General features: G+C 58.2%; 1 protein-coding gene and 1 long non-coding RNA gene across 2 annotated transcripts; one reads left to right on the top strand and one right to left on the bottom strand.

Moving 5' to 3' along the window:
- Positions 1–9136: 9136 nt before the first annotated feature.
- On the bottom strand, positions 9137–14820 carry LOC132011182 (uncharacterized). Its single transcript, XR_009402342.1, has 3 exons — positions 14023–14820; positions 12724–12850; positions 9137–10214 (listed from the first exon to the last, which is right to left on the bottom strand). It is a non-coding gene; the product is annotated as an uncharacterized LOC132011182 (long non-coding RNA).
- Positions 14821–14849: 29 nt separating this feature from the next.
- Positions 14850–16718, top strand: JUND (JunD proto-oncogene, AP-1 transcription factor subunit). The gene has a single exon (XM_059389435.1). The coding sequence runs from the start codon at positions 14950–14952 to the stop codon at positions 15991–15993; it is 1044 nt and encodes a 347-aa protein (XP_059245418.1). The 5' UTR covers positions 14850–14949; the 3' UTR covers positions 15994–16718.
- Positions 16719–19625: the final 2907 nt, after the last annotated feature.

Raw genomic sequence — 19625 nt, 5'->3', positions numbered from 1 at the left:
CGGGCGGTCTTACAGATACCCACATTTAAGACTCAGCCCGCCTCAAGAATGCGCTCTGCCCCTGGGCACCTCTCAGGGGACCTGCTGCAGCCAGAAGGCTTGCCTAGCGTCAGAGCAGCCCCCTGGCACAGGCTGGAGACCGGGCATGGGGTTTGAGTGGGACCTGGGAGCGTCTGAGAAGCCCCAGGCCTGGAGAAATCCCCTCTCAGAAATGCGGGCTGCGGGCCGGTATGGGTTTGAGGACCTGGGGGCGACAGGAGGGGCAGGAGCTAGAAGGAAGGGACCGGCGGCGGCGGCGGCGGCGGCGGCGGGGAGGGAGCTACCCGGGTCCTCAGCGCCCCTCCCCCAAGGCCCTGGACTCAACGGCCGGTAAAAGCCTCAGGGGGCCCTGGTCTGACGAGGCTCTGATAAAAGCCGGGGTCAGGTGTCCAGCCCGGCGGCGGCGAACGGCCAGCCCTGGGGCGGCCCCGCCCCTTCCTGCTTCGGGCGGTTCGGGTTTTCCTCCCGGCTCCGCTGTGCTGGGAGATCGCCCGCGTCCTCCCGTCCTCCCGTCTTTCGCAGGCGGGGCCTTGGGCCCCCGCGGCGCCCTCCCTCCCTCCCTCCCTCGCCACCACTCCGCGCTGGGGCTCAGCTCCGGTCCCCGGTCCCCGGAGCCTGCGTGAGCCTGTGTGCGTAATCGCGGCTTCCCGCGTGTGTCGCCAGACAACGCCAGCCGGCCCTGACCTTTCAGCCAGTCAGCCCGGGCTGGCGGTCCAGTCCCCTCCTCGCCTGCCGGTGACGTGAACCACCTCGCTGGCCCCTGGCTCCCAGGTGCAGTGGGCTTCCGGAAGGTTCTGTCCCTCTGAGCCAGCTGTCGGGACAACCCCGTTTTTTCAGTCTTCTTCCTGGTTGGTTTCGAGAAACGAGCCCCAGCCCCCTCAACAAGAAAAGAAACCAAAATCACCCGTCTAGTTCCTAGACACTGGGCCTCGATCTTTCCACCCTTCTGATGGTTGTGTACTGGGGTCTGAGCCCTCATCAGCTGACTGGTGCGTGACTCGGGGCAGCAGGACCGCTTAAACGTAGGTGGTTCCCTGGAACCAGCGACCAGAGAACTCCTACCACCGGAGTTTGCTCCAGTTCCCTTCTGAGCAGAGGTGTGACTTAGCCTGGGGCCCAAGCTCTGCGGGGGCCAGCCAGGACAGCCCCACTCTTGCCTGACCTGGGACCAAGAGCCCTTTTTGGAGACCCGGATGCAGCTGGCAAGCAGGAGCAGCAGCCCCACTTGGTGGCAGTGGGAGGGCCTCTGGCTTGCCATCCTGCGTCATCCCTTCCTGCGCACATGTCCTCGGATTCCTCCTCTGCTGGGCCTCACCTGCTGCTCCCGGAGCAGCTCTGCCGGGAAGCCCTGTACCCACTGCGTCCATGTGGGCATGATGGCAGGTGTCCTCCCCACCCATCCATGTGGACCCCGGGGCCCAGCCTCTCCCGGTATCAGCAACATCTTCAGTGGCTCAGTGCATGACCTGGTGTCCTCTGCTGTCCCTCAGGACAAAGGGCCACTTGGCCAGGGAGGGGTATAGGAGATGGCTTGATGTCCATTCAGACCACCCCTATGGGAGAAGCCGCCCACCTCAGTGGAGCAGAGGGCTGGCCTCGAGGCGGAGGACCTGGGGCCGCAACCCAATTCCAGGGACTGGAGACTCAGCATGAATTAGGCAAAGAGCCCCAGCCCAGTGGCCCTTACCTCCCACAAGGTGAGCTAGCAACAAACAAGCCCAGTGCATCAATGTGGAGAAAAAGAAAGCAAGGGTGGCAGAAAGGGGGGGTCAGGGCAGGCCAGAGGGTGACTGACATTTGAGGAAGGGGCTTGAGGAAGGCAAGGGAAGCAGCCATCTAGGAGAAGAGCATTTCAGATGAAGGGAACAGCCTGTGCAAGTGCCAAGGCCCTACACAGAGTGGTGACAGGAACAAAGGTTGGGAGGCGGGTAGGAAATGGGGCAAGTGCAGTCCCTGAGCAAGATGGGAAGCACAGAAGGTTCTGGAACAGATTAAGCTGCAAGATCAGGAGGAGGTGGGGCTGGGGGCTCAGCCCAGGGTAGAGGTTGAAGAGGTGGTGAAAGAAGAGGCAGGGGTGCCTTGAGGGCCTAGGCAGGAAGCCCAGGATGCTACGGATGGGAGCTTTCCAGAGTGGAAGGGGAGGCCTTGCCGAGCGGGGCATGTTCAGACCAACTCCCAAGGTCAAGAAGTCATGGTCCATGGGAAGAGAGCAGGAAACAGGTGGAGGGAACAGCAAGTGAAAAGCTCCCGAGCTTCTGTGGCCTGCTCAGGTCAGGCAGAGATGGGGTCAGGAGTCCTCAGACCCAACATGATCCGAACAACAGCCTCGTGTGCCTGGCAGCTCCTACGCTCGGGCACAGAGTGGGTGAGCCACCTGCCCAGGGTCACACAGCTTCAGAGGCCTCCTCAGAGCTCCTTCCTCTGTTGCCTCCTTGAACTTGGAGGATCCATTTACCTTCTCTGGGTTCAGTTGTGTCAGGTGTAGAATCAGGAGTCAGGAGTCATGTGGGGTGGGGGCAGGTGAGGTCGTCATTGGTTTGAAAGTGTATTCCCCTGTTGAGGGACAAGGTTCCAGACACACAAAGTGCCTGGCAAGTTTTACCCCATTGTGCCTCAGTTTTCTTGCTGGTCAGAGGGGGCAGTAGCAGCCTCCACTTCACAGGGGTTGTTGGGAGGATTACTTGGGGTGGGGGAGGCTGGGTATACAGCAAGTGCTTCATACATACTTGCGCACCCCTAAGAGCACTGCTTCATTCTTCGTTGATCACCTGTAGAGGGGCCGAAAACTCTCCGGGGAATCTCTCCATCTCTATCACTCTTGAGCTCAGCCCGAGCTACTCGCTCATTGTCTGGGAGGCTCCGGGCAACGGTGCCACAGGCTTGGCCTGCCCTGTGGTCAGTGGCTGGGCCACTGTCCTCCATGCCCCAGAGGCCAGCCCTGGATGCCGTGCCCCAGCTGGTGAGTGGTCCCCTTGCAGGCCCCTGGTGCTGCCCTAAGAGCCCCCTGCCAGTCTGGGTCCAGCCACCCAGCAGTGACTCACCCTTGCCTGCCCCGCCTCCACTGGAACCAGGCACCGAAATAGTCACCCTGCTCACCCTCGGGAGTGGCCGTGGAAATATTTTAGGGCTGCATTCAGTGCCTAAAAATACTCGGCGCGTCCTCCTGCATCTTCCCCTCCCTCATACCCTTTTCTGTTCCTTTGAAAACTGTCCCTGTAAGCACCCCTAGGGCCTTCCACCCTGTGTCCCTCTAGCCTGTTCAGTGTCCCTGGCAAGCAGGGCTCGGGGCGGTCCCCAAATGCCCAAGTGCGTGTGGATGAATGGTGAGGTGGCCTCCCTCCTCCCTCCTTCGCACCCTCCCGGTCACCATGGAGAGACTCAGACACAATTTCCCCCAGAACCTTCTAGAAAGGCTGTCTTTTCCAAAAGCCCCCAGAAGACTCAGTTCCTGGGGCACAGTGATGCTGTCCAGGGAGATCTTCATTACTCAGCAATTTTCCTTAAAATTTTTTTTAAAAATCCCTCTTGCTGTTTGTGTTCATGAGGCGGCTGGAAACAGAACATGGCCCCCAGCTGGACAGAATCCATTGCCTCTCCATTCCACTTGCTGCCGAACCCCACAAGCTTGTAGGGCTTTATCCCTCCGAGAGGGAGTGCAGACTGACCCTCCAAGGCACTCAAATGTCCTCAACATCATCTCTAAGCACCAAACACCTTGACCTTTCCTGCAATTGGAGGGGGCGGAGTGGGGTGAGCAAATGGAATCAGACTGCTGCTCAGCCCACCCACGGTCTGATCCAGCTTTTCAGTTATCTGAAGCCTCAGCTCGATGGAGCAGCAGGTGCAAATGCCCAGGGGCAGGTGCATGCTGGCTTCTTGAAGACGCAGTAAGCTGATCGTTTTTGACTAAAGAGCACATTTTATTCAGATTGTCCTCAGGTTGTACCCACTGTGCTTTATTTTTTTTTTAAGATTTTATTTATTTATTTGATAGTGAGAGGGATCACAAGCAGGCAGAGAGGCAGGCAGAGGCGGGGGGAGGGGAAGCAGGCTCCCTGCTGAGCAGAGAGCCTGATGTGGGGCTTGATCCCAGGACCTCAAGATCATGACCTGAGCTGAAGGCAGAGGCTTAACCCACTGAGCCCACCAGGCGCCCCTGTAACGTGCTTTTTATAAAATTATTATTGTGGTAAGATCCACTGACACAAAATTCACCATTTTATTTATTTTTATTTTAAAAAGATTTTATTTATTTATTTGACACAGAGAGACAGCAAGAGAGGTAACACAAGCAGGAGGAGTGAGAGAGAGAGAGAAGCAGGTTTCCCACTGAGTAGGGAGCCCAACATGGGGCTTGATCCCAGGACCCTAGGATCATGACCGGAGCTGAAGACAGATGCTTAACCACTGAGCCACCCAGGCGCCCCCAAATTCACCATTTTAAAGTGAACACTCCAGTGACTTTGATACCTTACAGTGTTGTGAAACCAGCACTTGTGTTTAGTTCCAGAACATTTTCAGCACCCCAGAAAGAAACCCTGTTTTCCCCATGACCAGTCACCCTCCACCCTCTCCCTGAGACCCTGAACAACCATGAATTGGCTTTCTGTCTCTGTGGGTTTGCCTGCTCTGGACATTTCACATACATGGGATCCTACAATAGGTGGCCTCTTGGGCCTGGCTTCTTTCACTTGGCGTGATATTTTCAAGGTTCATCCACGCAGTAGAGTGTGTCAGAGTTTTGTATAGCTCTGTGCTATTATGGCTGAGTACTATTCCACTGTACAGCCAGACCACATTTTATCCTTCATCATTTGGACTCCTTGCCTCCCTCCCTCCTTCTCTTTCTTTCTTTTTAAACAGATTTTATTTATTTATTTGACAGAGAGATACACAGTGAGAGATGGAACACAACCCGGGCAGAGGGAGAGGGAGAAGCAGGCTTCCTGCTGAGCAGGGAGCCAGGATTCGGGCTGGATCCCAGGACCCTGGGATCATGACCTGAGTCTAAGTCACAGGCTTAATGACTGAGCCAGCTGGGCGGCCCTGGACTATTTCTAAGAACGTGTTTGTTGAGCACTTACTCTGTGCCAGGTACATTTCTGAGGGCTTAATTCCTCCCCCCAACCCCTTCCATAAAAGCCTTATTGTGAACACCATTCCCATCTGCCCATTTCACAGTGGGCGAAATGAAGGCAGAGATAGGCTAAGACAGGACACTAAAGGAACCGCAGGCCATCTCAGGTCTTTACACTCTGGAGATGGGGCTAGAGACAGATAATAAGGAAACCAAGAAATAAGCAAGATAAATGGAGGTGAAAACCTTAAGGGTTTTCCAGATAGGGAGAGCAACATGTGCAAAGGCCCTGAGGTGGGAATGAGCTGATGTGTTAGTGGAAAAACACAGAGGCTCATGTGCCTGGAAGAGACAAATGAGGGGAAGAGAGGAAGGAGGCTATACAGTGGCTTTGGGGCCAGGGGTAGAGGTGGGGAAGGGTCTGGGCTGTACTCAGAAATGGAGACAGACACTGAAATAGATACTGGGAGCAGGAGGGAGAGAAGGGACCTCAAGTTCTCAAGGTCGGGACTCAAGGGGACTCAGAGGCCTTGTCCTCCTCTGTATCCCTCCAGTCCAGATCCTTCATGGATACCATGACTGCTGGAGCAAGGGACAACTGTCCTGTGCTGAGAGCAAGGTGGGCGCACAGTGGGTACTCCATGACTAATGAATGAATGGGTAAATGGAGGGACGGACAGATTAGTGGGTGGGTGGATGGATGGACCTATAAACAGATGAATGGGAAGATGGGTGTCCTGAAGGTGGGTGGGAGACGTGGCACCCAGCACCCAGGTAAGTGTGATAAAAGAGCATCTCCCCCCTTCCAACAGGTGATTGGGTGGGTGAAGGAATTCATCCAGCCGCTCTGGGGTCTCACCCACCCCTCTCCAGTTTCAGAAGAGGTCCCCCAGAGTGGAGGCTGCAGGGTGGGTGTTGGGTGAGGTGCCAGAAGCACAGGGGTGGGCTGGCGGGGGCTAGATGCTGCTACCTGCCTCTGCCTCTGAGTCAGCGTTGCCATGACAACGCAGGCCCTGCCGGATGCTCCTCCTGGCACAGCCCCCGTCACCACAGCCACAGTCATGCCTCCTCCAAGGAGGCAGGTGTAGAGGGGCAGAGGGGACTGCGATTTTCCCCCAGGCTCAAGGACCGTGCTACCCACCTTCCCCCATTCCCCCCAGTCCTGTCTCTTAAGCCAGCCCCCTCCTTGCTGAGGAGCCGGGGGCTGAGTGAGGGGCCCCGTGGGATTGGAGAGCTACCTGAGGGAGGGAAGGGGTTCCCACTGCCCGGAATGTCTCAGGAAGTGGATACTGCTGGTGAAGGAACATCACGCCAATGTCAAGGGAGTCTGGATAATAGGACAGGCAGAGCTAGGGGGTAACGGGGAGCCACAGAGGGAGAGGGCAGTCCAGCGGGGCAACCACAGAGGGCAGAAGACAGGTCCCTATGACTCTGGGCAGCCCCGAGGCTCCCAAGACTCTGCCGTGCCCTCTGGAACATGGGCACTGGTGGGGAAACTGAGGCAGGGAGACACAGGGTCACAGGGTCCTCCTGGGCTGGCAAGGAGTCCAACTCCCATCCCCCCACCCCAGCTGCTGTTGGCCTGGGTGCCCCTGGGCTCCTTCTGCTCTTACCTTCCCTCCATGCCCCTTCACCTCACCCCACTTCGGGCCTCCTCCTCGATTCCCCGCCGTGTGCGTTCCTAGCTTGGGGCCTTAGCTCGTGCTATTCTGGCTCTCAGTAATCTACCCTTCCTGGTGCCCACTTTGTCTGCGGGTGTCGCTGGCCCTCTGCTCATCCCCCCCCCCCCATTCCTTCATAGCTCCTGCCAGGGCTTGACGTTAGAATACCTATTTTTCCAGTGGTTCCCACCCAAGAATGTTGGGTGCCTCTCAGATGTTCAGTTGGCCCAGCCCCACCAAGGCAGGGGTCTGTGTGTGGAGGGTAGGGGGAGCCAGGCGGGGATAAGGGCTGTGTCTGGGTCCTCTCCACTTGACTCCACCTGACCCAGAGCTATAGATAGGCACGGGATGGAGACTTGGGGTGGCTTACAGCTGGCGCCTGGGCCTCGAATTACCCGTCCATCAAATGGGTTGTCCCAGGGCCCCGAGTCAGGGGCGGAGAGGAGCTGAGCGGCGTCGGCGCTTCCCTTCCTCAGCGCCGGGAAGCCCTTCAGGACCCGACGGGAAGGGGTTAACTGCGAGCCGCCCCCTCCCCCAGCTCTGCATTTAATTAGCGGACCCGCAGGGGCGCGGAGCTGGGCCAGTGGGGGGATGGGAGAGGGAAGGGGGACTAGGGAATCGGGGAAAGTGGAGGGGTTAGACGCAGAGGGAGGGGGACGGGAGAGGGCGGAGGTAGGAAGGACGAAAGGAGGATCCGGAGCCAGCTGTGGATTCGAATCCCGTCTCGCTAGTGTCCCCCGACTCGTACCTCTCTCCTCTAGGCTGTCTCCCCCGCCCCTCGGCGTGGGAATCCCCACCCACCCCACCCCACCCCACCGCTTCCCGAAGGCCGAGCAGTGCGCCGGCCGTGAAATGTCAGCTTGCCTTCATTGGTCCGTTTGAGGAAACTGAGGCCCACAAAGATGGAGTGATTTGCCAGGGCACAGCTCTGGGACGCCCAGCGCTTAACTGGTAGGTTTTGTAGGGATTTGTCTACGTGCCGGGGGGAAAAAAAAAAACACAAAACACCAGTTCGTCTGACCCTGGGGCTATCACGGCGACGTAGGCCAACGCAAGCGAAAGAAAGGGAGAGGGCGACGGTGTGGGACAGAAGCGGCCAGAGGCTGAGGGCCGGGGACCTGGAGCCCTGGGGCCCAGCTTCGGTCTCGGCTAGGCCACTCGCCTCTCCGTGCCTCAGTTTCCCCTCTGCGCAGCGTCAGGACAGCTGGAGGGCGGACTCTGCCCACCACCACACCCACGACTTCCAGCGCTGCGTGGGGCACCGGCTGGGTGCCCGAATCCACGTGGCCCCGCCTCGCCTTGACGTCGGCGCTGACGCCACCCGCCTCCCTTGCCACCGAGTCTGGCCGCAGCGCGGGGTTAACTCCGCGGCTGCGGCTGGCGGCGCCGAGGCCCTCCAGATCCTTCCCCCACCCCCGCCGGAGGAGGGGCCAGGCTGGGGGGAGAGACAAGGGGCAGGTCCTGGGCAGGCCCAGCGGCCTGGCGAGGCGGGAGGTCCCGAGCAGCCGCCAGGCTTTGGCCTGCGCCGTTCCCTCCGCGTGGAATGCACCTCCCGCCCCGGTCCAAGTCCATGTTTACAGCGACGTCTCTCCCTCCGGCCGGGCCCTGACCCCTCCGGGCCTGGGAGTGTCCTTATCGGGTTTGGTCTCCTTGGGCCTGGGGCGGAGTCCTCTCACCCAGCAACCCATTGTTTCAGGGTCGAGTTTCTTCCCCACCACGTTTCAGATGAGAACCATCGAAACTTAGGAGAATCGAACTTAGAGAGCTCACCCAACGAGGGTCCGCACCGCCCTGCCGGGCCCCAGCTGTTGGGGCTCCCAGCCCCCACTCCTGTCGGCACCCCCATCCTTGCGGCGGGGGAGGGGGACCCTGCAGGCTCCGCCCTGCCCCAGGGGAAGTGAGAATGGGGGCCCTCCCCCGCACCCTCACCACTTCCTCCCGGGGAGAGGCGGTGGCGAAGGAAGGGGGGAAGCTGGCGGGCGAAGGAGTTCACGGTGGCGGCCTCAGGTTGCGAGTGTTGTGGGGCGGAGGGAATGTCTTTGGCTCCCCACGCCCAGGAGACGCAAGGCTGGTGTTTCTGTGTCTCGCGTGCCGGGAGGCCCCCCAAACTCGCTCTTAACTTGGAGCCCCTTCCTAATCGACTGGGAGTCTGCCCGCTCCTCCCCGCTCCGGAGGCCCCGCCGCCACCGCTTCCCTGCCCTTGTCTGCTGCCCGCTTCGCCCCGGTTCAACCTACTCCCCCACTGGGGGGCCCGGCTCCTCTACTCGGCCCTCTGTCCTGCAGCTCACGGTGAGCGAGCGAGGCCACCTGTATTCCAGTCTGCGTATTCCTGTAGTATTCCTCCAGTCTGAGGCCACCTGTATTCCCCTCTGAAAATGGGCAGGGAGCCATGCTTGCCCAGAGCCTGTGTGTCCCTCTGAAAACCGTGGACAGATGTCCCTCTTAGCAGTGCTGGCGTGGGGCTATTAAGAAAAAATGTGGGGAGTGGGTTTCCCATCTTGGGGGCATGGATGCATCCTCTCATCCATTAATTAGCTCATCCATTCATTACTTCGCCAAATCATCCATTAACACCATTCACGCATTAATTCCTTTACTTATTTAATTCATACTTACTGATTCACACATTTTCCCCTCCCCAATCCCTGGGCAGCCTGGGCAGGACGTCAAGGGCCCACAGCTCATTGCAGAAGGCTGTCAGGGGACACAGGACTGTGGGTGGGGACACCCCCAAGGTCTTGAGGAGGAAGCAGGAGCTTCTACTTAACTGAACCAACCCGAAGTCTCCCCAGAGAGGCCCTGTGGGGGTTCCCCCCACAAGGAGCTGCTACCTGGCGCCACCACCATCATTTGTCCCAGAGAATGGGTCAGTAAACTTAAAGGCCCCCAGAAGCATGCTATGGGATGCAGGCAAACCCCATGTGTTGTAGGTGCTCACTGCCAAGGCTTGGCACATTACTGAGCACCTACTGTGTGCTGAGGCCCTTAGGGACAAAAACACCAGGTGGATCCCTGTGGCCCTTCTTGGCTTGGCTTGGGGCTTCCCTGCCTTCAATGCTTTCTGGATATTTGGACATCCCAGAGCATCCCTTAGGAAGGAATTCCTGGGTTTTGCTCTCATTTCATCGTTTTTCAGTTTCTTTCTATTTATGGCAAAAGAAACTGGTTTTCCATTCTTGGTGGTGACATGGAAGTTTCCCTTTTGAAATATATTTGCTGAAGTAGAAACAGAAAAGGGGGTCGACCTAAAGGAGAAATAGTGACATCAGCCTAAAGCGTACTTCATTTATGGTGGGTATTTCCTGTCTCATTCTGGACTATCAACTCAGGGGTTGATGAGGGATGGTGGAAAACCCTGGCCCAGCACACAGGGCAGGGCACACAGTAGGTACTCCGTAGAGGGTGGTGAACAGCTGAATGATGGTTCTGGAGGTTGGCTGAAAGATAAACAAAACCAAAGCAAATCAGCTTCTCAAGCTGGTTTAGCAAAGTCGAGCTCACCACCCTTGGATCCCCAACCTTCAGGTTTCCCCGCGTCTGTCTGGGAAAGGGCCTAACGTGGGCCTGGGTACACAGCAGATGCACATTACATGAGCGCGGGAATCTTGCCCATCCTGGGGGTGGGGGAAGAAGGTGGTGGTGTGAAAAGTTGTTTTCTCCTTTGCCCGGGCGCCCTTCCGGGCTCACTGTGGCCCGTCGATCAATGAACACGGGGCTGGCCTGGGCCGCTCATCCGGGCCTGCGGGAGGCTGGGGACACTGCAGCCTCCGGGTGCAGTCAAGAGGGCCACCGGTCGTAAAGCAGGCTGTCAGTCTGGTTCCATCCGGGCTGAAAGGAGCTGACGAAGCGTCAGTTTCCTCGTCGGTAAAATGGTCTCGTGAGACTGGAAAGCGCCAGTGCCGGCCCAGAGGACTGGGTGTGGGTGTGGGTACACCCCCCCCCCCCCCCCCGCCTGCGGGCCAAGCACCTGCGCAGGACGGGGGAGGTGATTGTGGTTCCTGCTCCCGGCGAGGGCGGAAGCGGGGCAGGAGGGGAGGGGAGGGGCCACCGCTTTGGCCCGTAACCCGATCCTTAGGAATGCGAGGAGGCCAGACGCGCCCCCGGCCCCAAGACTGCACCCCTTCCCCGGCCCCCTCGCGGGGTCCCGCCACCCGCGGATGGTCCCCGCAAGCCCCACCCCCACCAGCCCATGGGTCCTAAGCGCCGTTGGACGTTCCCCATGAGCCCTACCCAGACCCGCGGGGTCGAGCGATCCCCCGCAAACCTCCCCCTTAAGAGGTTCCGCCGCCTTACCCCTTTCTGCTTCCCGCTTAACTCTTTTTTTTTTTTCTCTCTTTCTTTGGGGCTTTGCGTTTTATCAAGTAAATTTGAGGTCCCTGGGTCTTCAAATAAAGACTAAACATTAAACCGACTTGCAGTTTGCTTTAAACAAGAAGCGTAACCTCGACGCTGGATCGAAAGACAGAGAGAGAGAGAGAGAGGCCCCGGAGCGGAGGGGAGGAGATTCAAATCTCGCCTGGGGCGGGTGGTAGTTTCAGCTTTCCTTCGGAAACTAGGATAGGGGTTGGGGACCCGGCTGAATTTTAGCTGGGCCGGTACTGTGCGACACCTCAAGGCAGGTTCCGCACCCTCCCTGGACTGCTCTGGAAAGTGAGATAAAGTGGAGCCGCTGGGAGAGTAAGGGTGGAAAAATCAGGGTCTAGGCTGAGGCCTGTGACCGATTTCTCCCTCAATCCCATCTTCCAGGGCCACTGCCACTACACTGGGCATACACTAACCAGGCTCCCATGGAAGCCTGCTTTCCTTCTCTCCATCTGGCTTCCCGGGGCTCACACAATCCAGCCCCACAGGCTGTCTCCATCAAAGTGGCCAGCCGCCCCAGGGCTTTTGCATTGTCTGTTCCCACAGTCTGGGATGTTTGGCCTTCAAATTATCTCCAGCTCCTCCTTCATTCAGCATCACCTCTGGGGCACCCCACCCCAATTACCCAACTCTAAAACATACCCCCCAGTCCACAGATGGGGCACCATTCTCCTTGAAATTGTGTTTGAAGGTTCCTCCTTCAGAGCCTGTGCTGGGAAGGTGAGGGTCTTTGTGTCATTCCCATGTGTCCCCATCACTTGGCTCACAGTAGGAGCTCAGATAGTGTATACAGAATGAATGAATGAATGAATGAATGGGAGTTATCCCTAATTCACTGTGTATGATTGGTTGGTGGATCTAGCTAGGCTCCCCTTGACCTGCCTGACTAGGTAGGGACAGGGTTGGTCCAAATGGAAGAGCAGGTCTAAGGTGTCCCAGAGCACTCCGTGGCTAGGAGGAAGGAGAAGGTAGGGAAAATTATTGGGTCAGAGGGAACAGCAAGTACATAGCAGTAGAGACTGAAGAAGCCAGGCCTTGAAAAGTAGCGCTGGCAGAGTCTGTCCAGGGCCACTCCTCATACGAAGGGGCCAAGGCAGGTCCTCTCTATCCAGCCTCAAGAACCTTCCCGTCCCCCATCTGGGGTAGACAAAGATGGTGGACAGGCTTAGCCAGATGGTAGGGGGTCACTTAGGGGATTCCTTGGGCGTCAGGTTAGGGAAGGCTTCTTGGAGGACAAGATATTGGGTTTTGAAGCATGAGTAGGAATTTGCCTGGAGGGTAAGGAAGGGCACTTCAGCTAAGGGAACTCCAGACCAAACAACCATACACAATTAAGGTTGGCTTAAAAATAATAATAATATTAATAGGGGCGCCTGGGTGGCTCAGTGGGTTAAGCCTCTGCCTTTGGCTCAGGTTATGATCCCAGGGTCCTAGGATCAAGTCCCACATTGGGCTCTCTGCTCAGCAGGCAGCCTGTTTCCCCTCTCTCTACACCTGCCTCTCTGCCTACTTGTAAACTTTGTCAAATAAAGTCTTTAAAAAAATAATAATGGAAAATACTTATAGAAAACATGGAGTTCTTACTATTTTTTCAAATCCAATGCAAATCACAATACTCCAGGCACCTGGCTGGGTTCGTCAGTAGAGCATGCACTCTCTCGAATCTCAGGGTCCCCAGGTCCAGCCCCAGGATGGGGGTAGAGTTTACTTACTGAAAAAAAAAAAAAAAAAATCACAAGACTCCATGAAGTGGGTGAGATTATTCACTCCCATTTTCATGAGGAGGAAAACTTGAGTCAGAGAGACCTTGGACTCCTGGTGCCTCCATTTCCCAAGGCTTGTTTGCTGGTCAGTCTTTCAGCTCAGGCAGGTTCTGCCCATTGTTTACCAGACCATTCACCCACTTGTCAGGGTTAAGGCCCAAGGTCAGGGTGGAGGCTCCCTAGGCCACCCACTCACGTCCTGCCTTGGGGAGAAGCATGGCCCCATTTCCTCCAATCTAGCCCCATTGCATAGGCCTAGAGAGGGGGGTCTCAGAGCAGAGTTAGCAACAGGATGGAGGCTGGATCCCCTCTCATCAGGGGTCCCTTTGCTCAGGCTGGGACCTGAGAGGTCAGGTCTGGAGGACACAGAGACCACAGCAACCAGACCAGGCAGCATTCTCCTTTAACACTGAGCCAGGTGCTCTACCAGATGTTGGAGACCCAGCAGGTTCAGGATAGACAAGGTCCTTGCCCTCCGGGAACTTTTGGTCACCCTGTCATTCTGAACTGCTTCCAAGGCTCTAATGGAAATAAGGTGAGTGGGAGGGGCCTCTCCAAGGATACAAGTTTGCCTTGGGGAAGGGAGCCTCACACAGAGGGCATAGCATATGCAAAGGGCCTGAGGCATCATGGGCTGAGAGGCCAAGGCTCAGAGAAGCTGAAAGGTTAGAAGAGGTCTGTGGAAGAAGGGTCCTTAGCCTCTACCATCTGGCTGAGAAATTGTCTCTATCCTGAGTGTGGTGGGAGGCAGGGAGGGGCTGTGTGAAGGAGCTGTCAGCCAGACCCAGGTGTCCCGAGAATTCCTAGGGAGTGTTGGACAGGTTGTTACCTCCCTCCTCCCTCATATTCCATCTCCAGCCAGCCTTTAGGGAGGCCCACTGAGCGCTGACTATAACCTAACAGTATTAAATAGTTAACAATTACCAGCTGGGATTCCGGCCTTAACAACAGGGAAGGGGAGGGACGCTAAGGAGGAAACTGGGGCGGCCGGTAGTCAACCACCCTCACCTCAAGACCCACAGCAGGCCCTGTCAGATGCAGAGTAAAAAATACAGGTGGCCGCCCAGGAGCAGGAGGCCAGAGTTCTACCAGGTGAAAGAGAGATCTGGCCGGGTCGCACCTTGCTGAGCCTCGGTTTCCTGCCTGTAAAGTCAGGAAGTCGGACTCGGTACTTTTATACTCCTCAGTGAGAAGTATCAGGCTCAAAGCGTTTCCAGCAACGTCTGGCAGCTCTCCTTTTCCCTCCCTCGTCTTTCTGGGGCAAACACATCACCGCAGATTTAGGGGTGAGGGTGAGACAGAGGTAGATCTGACCAAAACGCCCAGGAAGCCACCAGGATAAGCCCCCTCGGGCCTTCTGCCGCCAGCCCGTACCGAGCCAGGATGGAGGAACTCTAAGGAAGGCACTTGTAGGCGTAGTGGAGCCGGAGGTGCCTTGGAGTTATTTATCCATCTAGGCCCCATCCCCCGCCGGTCCCCGGAGGCCGGCACCGCCCCCGCCCCCGCCCCCGCCCCCGCCCAGCCGGGGCCCCACGCGCGGATACGGGGCGGGGCTTGGGGGCCGGCAGGCGTCTGGTGGCCGGGCTCATCACGCCACCCGGGACGTGCCTTGGCGGGAGGCAGCACTGGGGGCATTGGTCGTACATCGCGCTCCCGGGGCGGGGTAACCGGGTTCGGCGTGGGACCCGCCCCCATGACGTCAACCCACAAGGCAGCGCGCTGTTGTGCGGTTTACCGCGCGTCACCCGGGCAACGGCAGCCAGGGGAGGGCGGTCGCGGCTTAGCCCCGCCCCACCATGCAAATGAGCGACGTCACCTACGCCCAATGGCGAGCGGGGGCAGTGAGCTCATCGCGCTGGGCCGAGGCTATAAGAGGGCGCGCGAAGTGCGCGGCGCAGGAGCCGCCGCCAGTGGAGGGCCGGGCGCAGCGGCCTCGGCCGGGGCGGGCGCAGGGCCGAGCGGACGGGGGGGCGCAGGCCCCCCGGGCGGCCGCGGCCACTCCCCCCTCCCCCCCCACCCCAGGCCGGCGCGGCGGGGGAGGCGGAGGATGGAAACACCCTTCTACGGCGATGAGGCGCTGAGCGGCCTGGGCGGCGGCGTCAGTAGCAGTGGCGGCGGTGGTAGCTTCGCGTCCCCGGGTCGCCTGTTCCCCGGGGCGCCCCCGACGGCGGCGACCGGCAGCATGATGAAGAAAGACGCGCTGACGCTGAGCCTGAGTGAGCAGGTGGCGGCGGCGCTCAAGCCCACGGCCGCGCCGCCCCCGGCCCCCCTGCGCACCGACGGCGCCCCAGGCACGGCGCCCCCCGACGGCCTGCTCGCGTCACCCGACCTGGGGCTGCTCAAGCTCGCCTCGCCCGAGCTCGAGCGCCTCATCATCCAGTCCAACGGGCTGGTCACCACCACGCCGACGAGCACTCAGTTCCTCTACCCCAAGGTGGCGGCCAGCGAGGAGCAGGAGTTTGCCGAGGGCTTCGTCAAGGCCCTGGAGGACTTGCACAAGCAGAACCAGCTGGGCACGGGCGCGGCCTCCGCTGCTGCGGCCGCCGGGGGACCCTCGAGCACGGCTGCGGGCACCGCGCCTCCTGGCGAACTGGCCCCGGCGGCAGCCACGCCCGAGGCGCCCGTCTACGCGAACCTGAGCAGCTACGCGGGCGGCACCGGCGGTTCGGGGGGTGCTGCGACGGTCGCCTTTACCGCCGAGCCTGTACCCTTCCCTCCACCGCCTCCCCCAGGCGCGCTGGGGCCGCCCCGCCTGACCGCGCTCAAGGATGAGCCGCAGACGGTGCCCGACGTGCCAAGCTTCGGCGAGAGCCCGCCGTTGTCGCCCATCGACATGGACACGCAGGAGCGCATTAAGGCGGAGCGCAAGCGGCTGCGCAACCGCATCGCTGCCTCTAAGTGCCGCAAGCGCAAGCTGGAGCGCATCTCGCGCCTCGAGGAGAAAGTGAAGACGCTCAAGAGCCAGAACACGGAGCTGGCGTCCACAGCGAGTTTGCTGCGGGAGCAGGTGGCGCAGCTCAAGCAGAAGGTCCTCAGCCACGTCAACAGCGGCTGCCAGCTGCTGCCCCAGCACCAGGTGTCCGCGTACTGAGCCCGCGCGCGGGGCGCATGCGCGGCCCCCCTCCCGGGGAGGCGGGCTCGAGTAGGGGGTGGACGTGGGCGCCCCGGACTCGAAGAGGGCGCGGCCCCGGGGACTCCCCCCTCCCCACACCCCGAGGGTGCCAGGATTCCGAGAGGGCGCGGTCCCTGAGGACCCCCCGAGGGTGCTCAGGACTCGAAGAGGGCGCCTCGGACTCGACAAGCTGGACCCCCTGCTCCTGGGGGCAAGCGCATGCCCCCCCCCCCCCCCCGCCCTTGGCGCTGCCTCTGTTCCCCGAGCGCGGCCACCCAGTGTTGCACAAACCCGCGCGCCCCGGCAGCCCCTTTGTACACACCACCGCAGAAGGGGGCTCCGAGGGGGCGCAGCCTCAAACCCTGCCTTTCCTTTTACTTTTTTTTTTTTTTTTTTTTGCCTTTGGAAGAGAGAAGAACAGAGTGTTCGATTCTGCCCTATTTATGTTTCTACTTGGGAACAAACGTTGGTTGTGTGTGTGTGTTTTTTCTTGTGTTGGTTTTTTAAAGAAATGGGAAGAAGAAAAAAAAAAAAAACCACCTCCCTTCCCTTTCCTCGCTCTTGCTCACCCCCCCTTCCGTCCTTCCGACATCCCTCCTCCCGCCCTTTTTGTTCTGTTGTTTTGTTTTGCTACGAGTCCACATTCCTGTTTGTAATCCTTGGTTCGCCCGGTTTTCTGTTTTCAGTAAAGTCTCGTTACGCCAGCTCGGCTCTCTGCCTCCTTCTTCCCCCGCCGGGGCCTGATGGGCTGGGCAGGGCCTGGCTCACACGCTCCCCTCCCCCCTCCCTTGCCTCCTTTCCCCTCCTCCCTCTGCCTGTGCTCGGAGGAGGAGAGCGGGAGTACGGGAGGGGCCCCGAACATCTGGCGCTCAACGAGCGCCATCTAGGTGCTCCCGGGCTTGGGGCCCACCGGTGTCCAGGTTAGGTGAGGGATACTACGATCTCCAACCAGCATTTGGAACTAGCGAGCCCACGCGTGTCCCCTTTAGGACAGATGGATTACAAGATGGAAAGAGCACAGCCCAGCCCCAGGCGGGTAGGAAAAGGCAGTAACTTGAACCTCTGGGCATCACTTACCCTGTCTAAAATGGGCAGAACAGTTGTAAGCTTGCTCCGGAAAGTTGGAGGATTAACAGTTTGTTCCAGAGCCGCGCTTGGCCTGTAGTTGGTGCTCAGCGTAAGCTTCTATTATTGTCGGGCGGATGGGGGTTGCTGAGTCTCAGGGCCAGAGGAACGTGGCGCAGGTGGGGTCGGACTGGAGCAGGCTTCCTCCAGTAGGGGTGGTGTAGCTACGCTCCGTGGTACTTCCCTAGGCATTCACTCGGAATCAGGATTTCCCAAGTACTCCCAGAAGACCTCTCCCTTCCCAACATCCTAGTATCCCATTTTGAGGAAACTCCTGTTCAGAGAGGTTGAGTGATGAGAGGTCACAGAGCCTGAAATTTTTAGGAGTTTGCAGGAATATCTGGACCTTGGGCTGTTCACCTCCAGAGCCTTGACCTCTGGGCTGCCTTCATCCCCTGCCTACCCTGACCCTTGCAGTTTTGTGGGCAAAAGACCCCAGGCCTTGGGTCTCTGTCTCACGTGGTGCCAGGAGGGACCTAAGCATCAGTGGTCAAGGACATGGGGCAAGTCGATCTGGTGCGCATGTGTTGAGCATCAGCTGTATACCCAGCCCTGTTAAGGAAGGCAGGTGAATTGTGCCTGTATACCCAGCCCTGTTAAGGCAGGTGAATTGTGCCTGTTTTACAGATGGGGGCACAGGTGCAAAGAAGGAACATGCCCACCGACCCTCTTGCCATTGAAAGGGTGGGGCCTCGCCATCTACCTGTTTCCTCTTCTTCCTGATCACCCTGGCTGCCTATTTTTCAAGGCTTCGAGAGCTGCTTTGGGGTTTGGTTTTTGACAGCATGACCTCACCTTGCACCGCCCTCACACTGGGAGGGACCCAGCCCCGCCAAAGCTGAGGTGAGGGTGTCTTGACACAGGAGACCCTGAACCAGGCTTTGGGACCACAGCTTCACTCTTTAGAAGCCTGAGTCTCAGCTTGGGTGCCAATTTGCCCCTGTGTAACCTCAACCCAGCCCTCTCCCCTCTCCCCCCTCTACCTCCTATGCTATGAAATGGGTAAGTTCATGTCCAGGTAACAGCAGCTCCCACAACAGTTTGGTGAATGAGTAATAATGATACTGAAGGGCTCTCCGTGCACCCCCAACCTACAGAGAAGGGGAGAGGCCCAGGAGGTCGGAAGATCTGCATCAGGCCCCCCAAACCGTTTTATTCATAATCCTGATGCCAACTGTGTTGTGGGGGGGCGATTTCCCCACAGTCACCGGTTCTGAATTCTAGACATCACCCAGGTGTCCTATAATTCAGTTCTGACACTACCTGGAGTTTGCACAGACCCTACAGGCGGGGGGTTCTTAGTCCCACAACACCACCCCCACTTCAATGCCATTTGGAAGTCTCTGGTTGCCACCTGGATTTTGGGACAGTAAGCCCTAAACCATGGATTTCCTCACCCCCCCACGCCAGTCTTGATAATTTAGAACCGCTCACAGAAACTAGGAAAGTGTTTTATTTACTATTATTGGTTTATTTATTTACTTTCAAGATTTAATTAATTTATTTATTTGAGACAGGGAAAGAGAGCATGAGTGGTGGGAAGGGGCAGAGAGAGAGGGAGTAGTAGTCTGCCCGCTGAGCAGAGAGCCCGATGGGGATCTGAGCTGAAGGCAGACGCTTAACCAACTGAGCCACCCAGGTGCCCATATTACTGGCTTATAAAGGCTACAACTCAGGTACAGTTAGGTGGAGGAGACATAGAGGGAGGGCAAGGTACAGTGGAAGGGGCACTGGACTTCCATGCCCCGTGTGGGTGGGCCACGCTCCCAGTCTGTCCATGTTTTCATTAACTGAGAAGCTCTCCGACCCTAGCTGGTTTCATTCCATAGGTGTGATTGGTTCAATCTCCAGTCCCTCTTCTCACTCAGGTGGTCTGGGAGGTGTGGCTGAAACCTCCAACCCTCTAATGCCTCTGTCTTTCTGGGGACCAGCCCCTATCCTGAAGCTATCTGCTGGTCCCCAGCCACCACTCATAAGTATAGAAAAGATATTTACCAGGACGCCTGGGTGGCTCAGTTGGTTAGGCATCCAGCTGGGTTTCGGCTCAGGTCATGATCTCAGGGCTGGGAGATGGAACCCCACACTGGGCTCTGGACTCAGAGTTTGCTTGGGAGTCTCTCTCCCTCTCCCCCTGTCCCTCCCACTTGTGCTAACTCTCACACGCGCTTCCTCTCAAATAAATCAATCTTCAGAAAGAAAGAAAGAAAAAAAGACCAGGAGACTTGGGTCTAAGTGGAGGCCCTATGTTTTCACTAGCATGTGACATGGGGCTTTTTGGAAACCACAGATATGACTCCCTACTTGAAACCTTTATGGAAAAAAGTCCTTGGGTGCATCTGGCCCTGGAAAGATCATTGTCGCTCCAGGCACCTCCCTACCCAAACTCTCCTTCCTTCCCCTTTGGCCTCAGGGACTTTGCATGGCTACAACCCTGATAACACTTCTTCTCTCAACTACCCAGCTGATCTTCCTTCAAACTCAGGTGC

This window comes from Mustela nigripes, chromosome 2, assembly GCF_022355385.1.
Source record: "Mustela nigripes isolate SB6536 chromosome 2, MUSNIG.SB6536, whole genome shotgun sequence".
NCBI lineage: Eukaryota > Metazoa > Chordata > Mammalia > Carnivora > Mustelidae > Mustela > Mustela nigripes.
Note: the sequence above shows the minus strand (reverse complement) of the source record. Positions and strands in the feature narration are given on the sequence as shown.

What these genes read in the sequence shown, in the direction of transcription:
- JUND (XM_059389435.1), top strand. Translation starts at nt 14,950, where the DNA reads ATGGAAACACCCTTCTACGGCGATGAGGCGCTGAGCGGCCTGGGCGGC.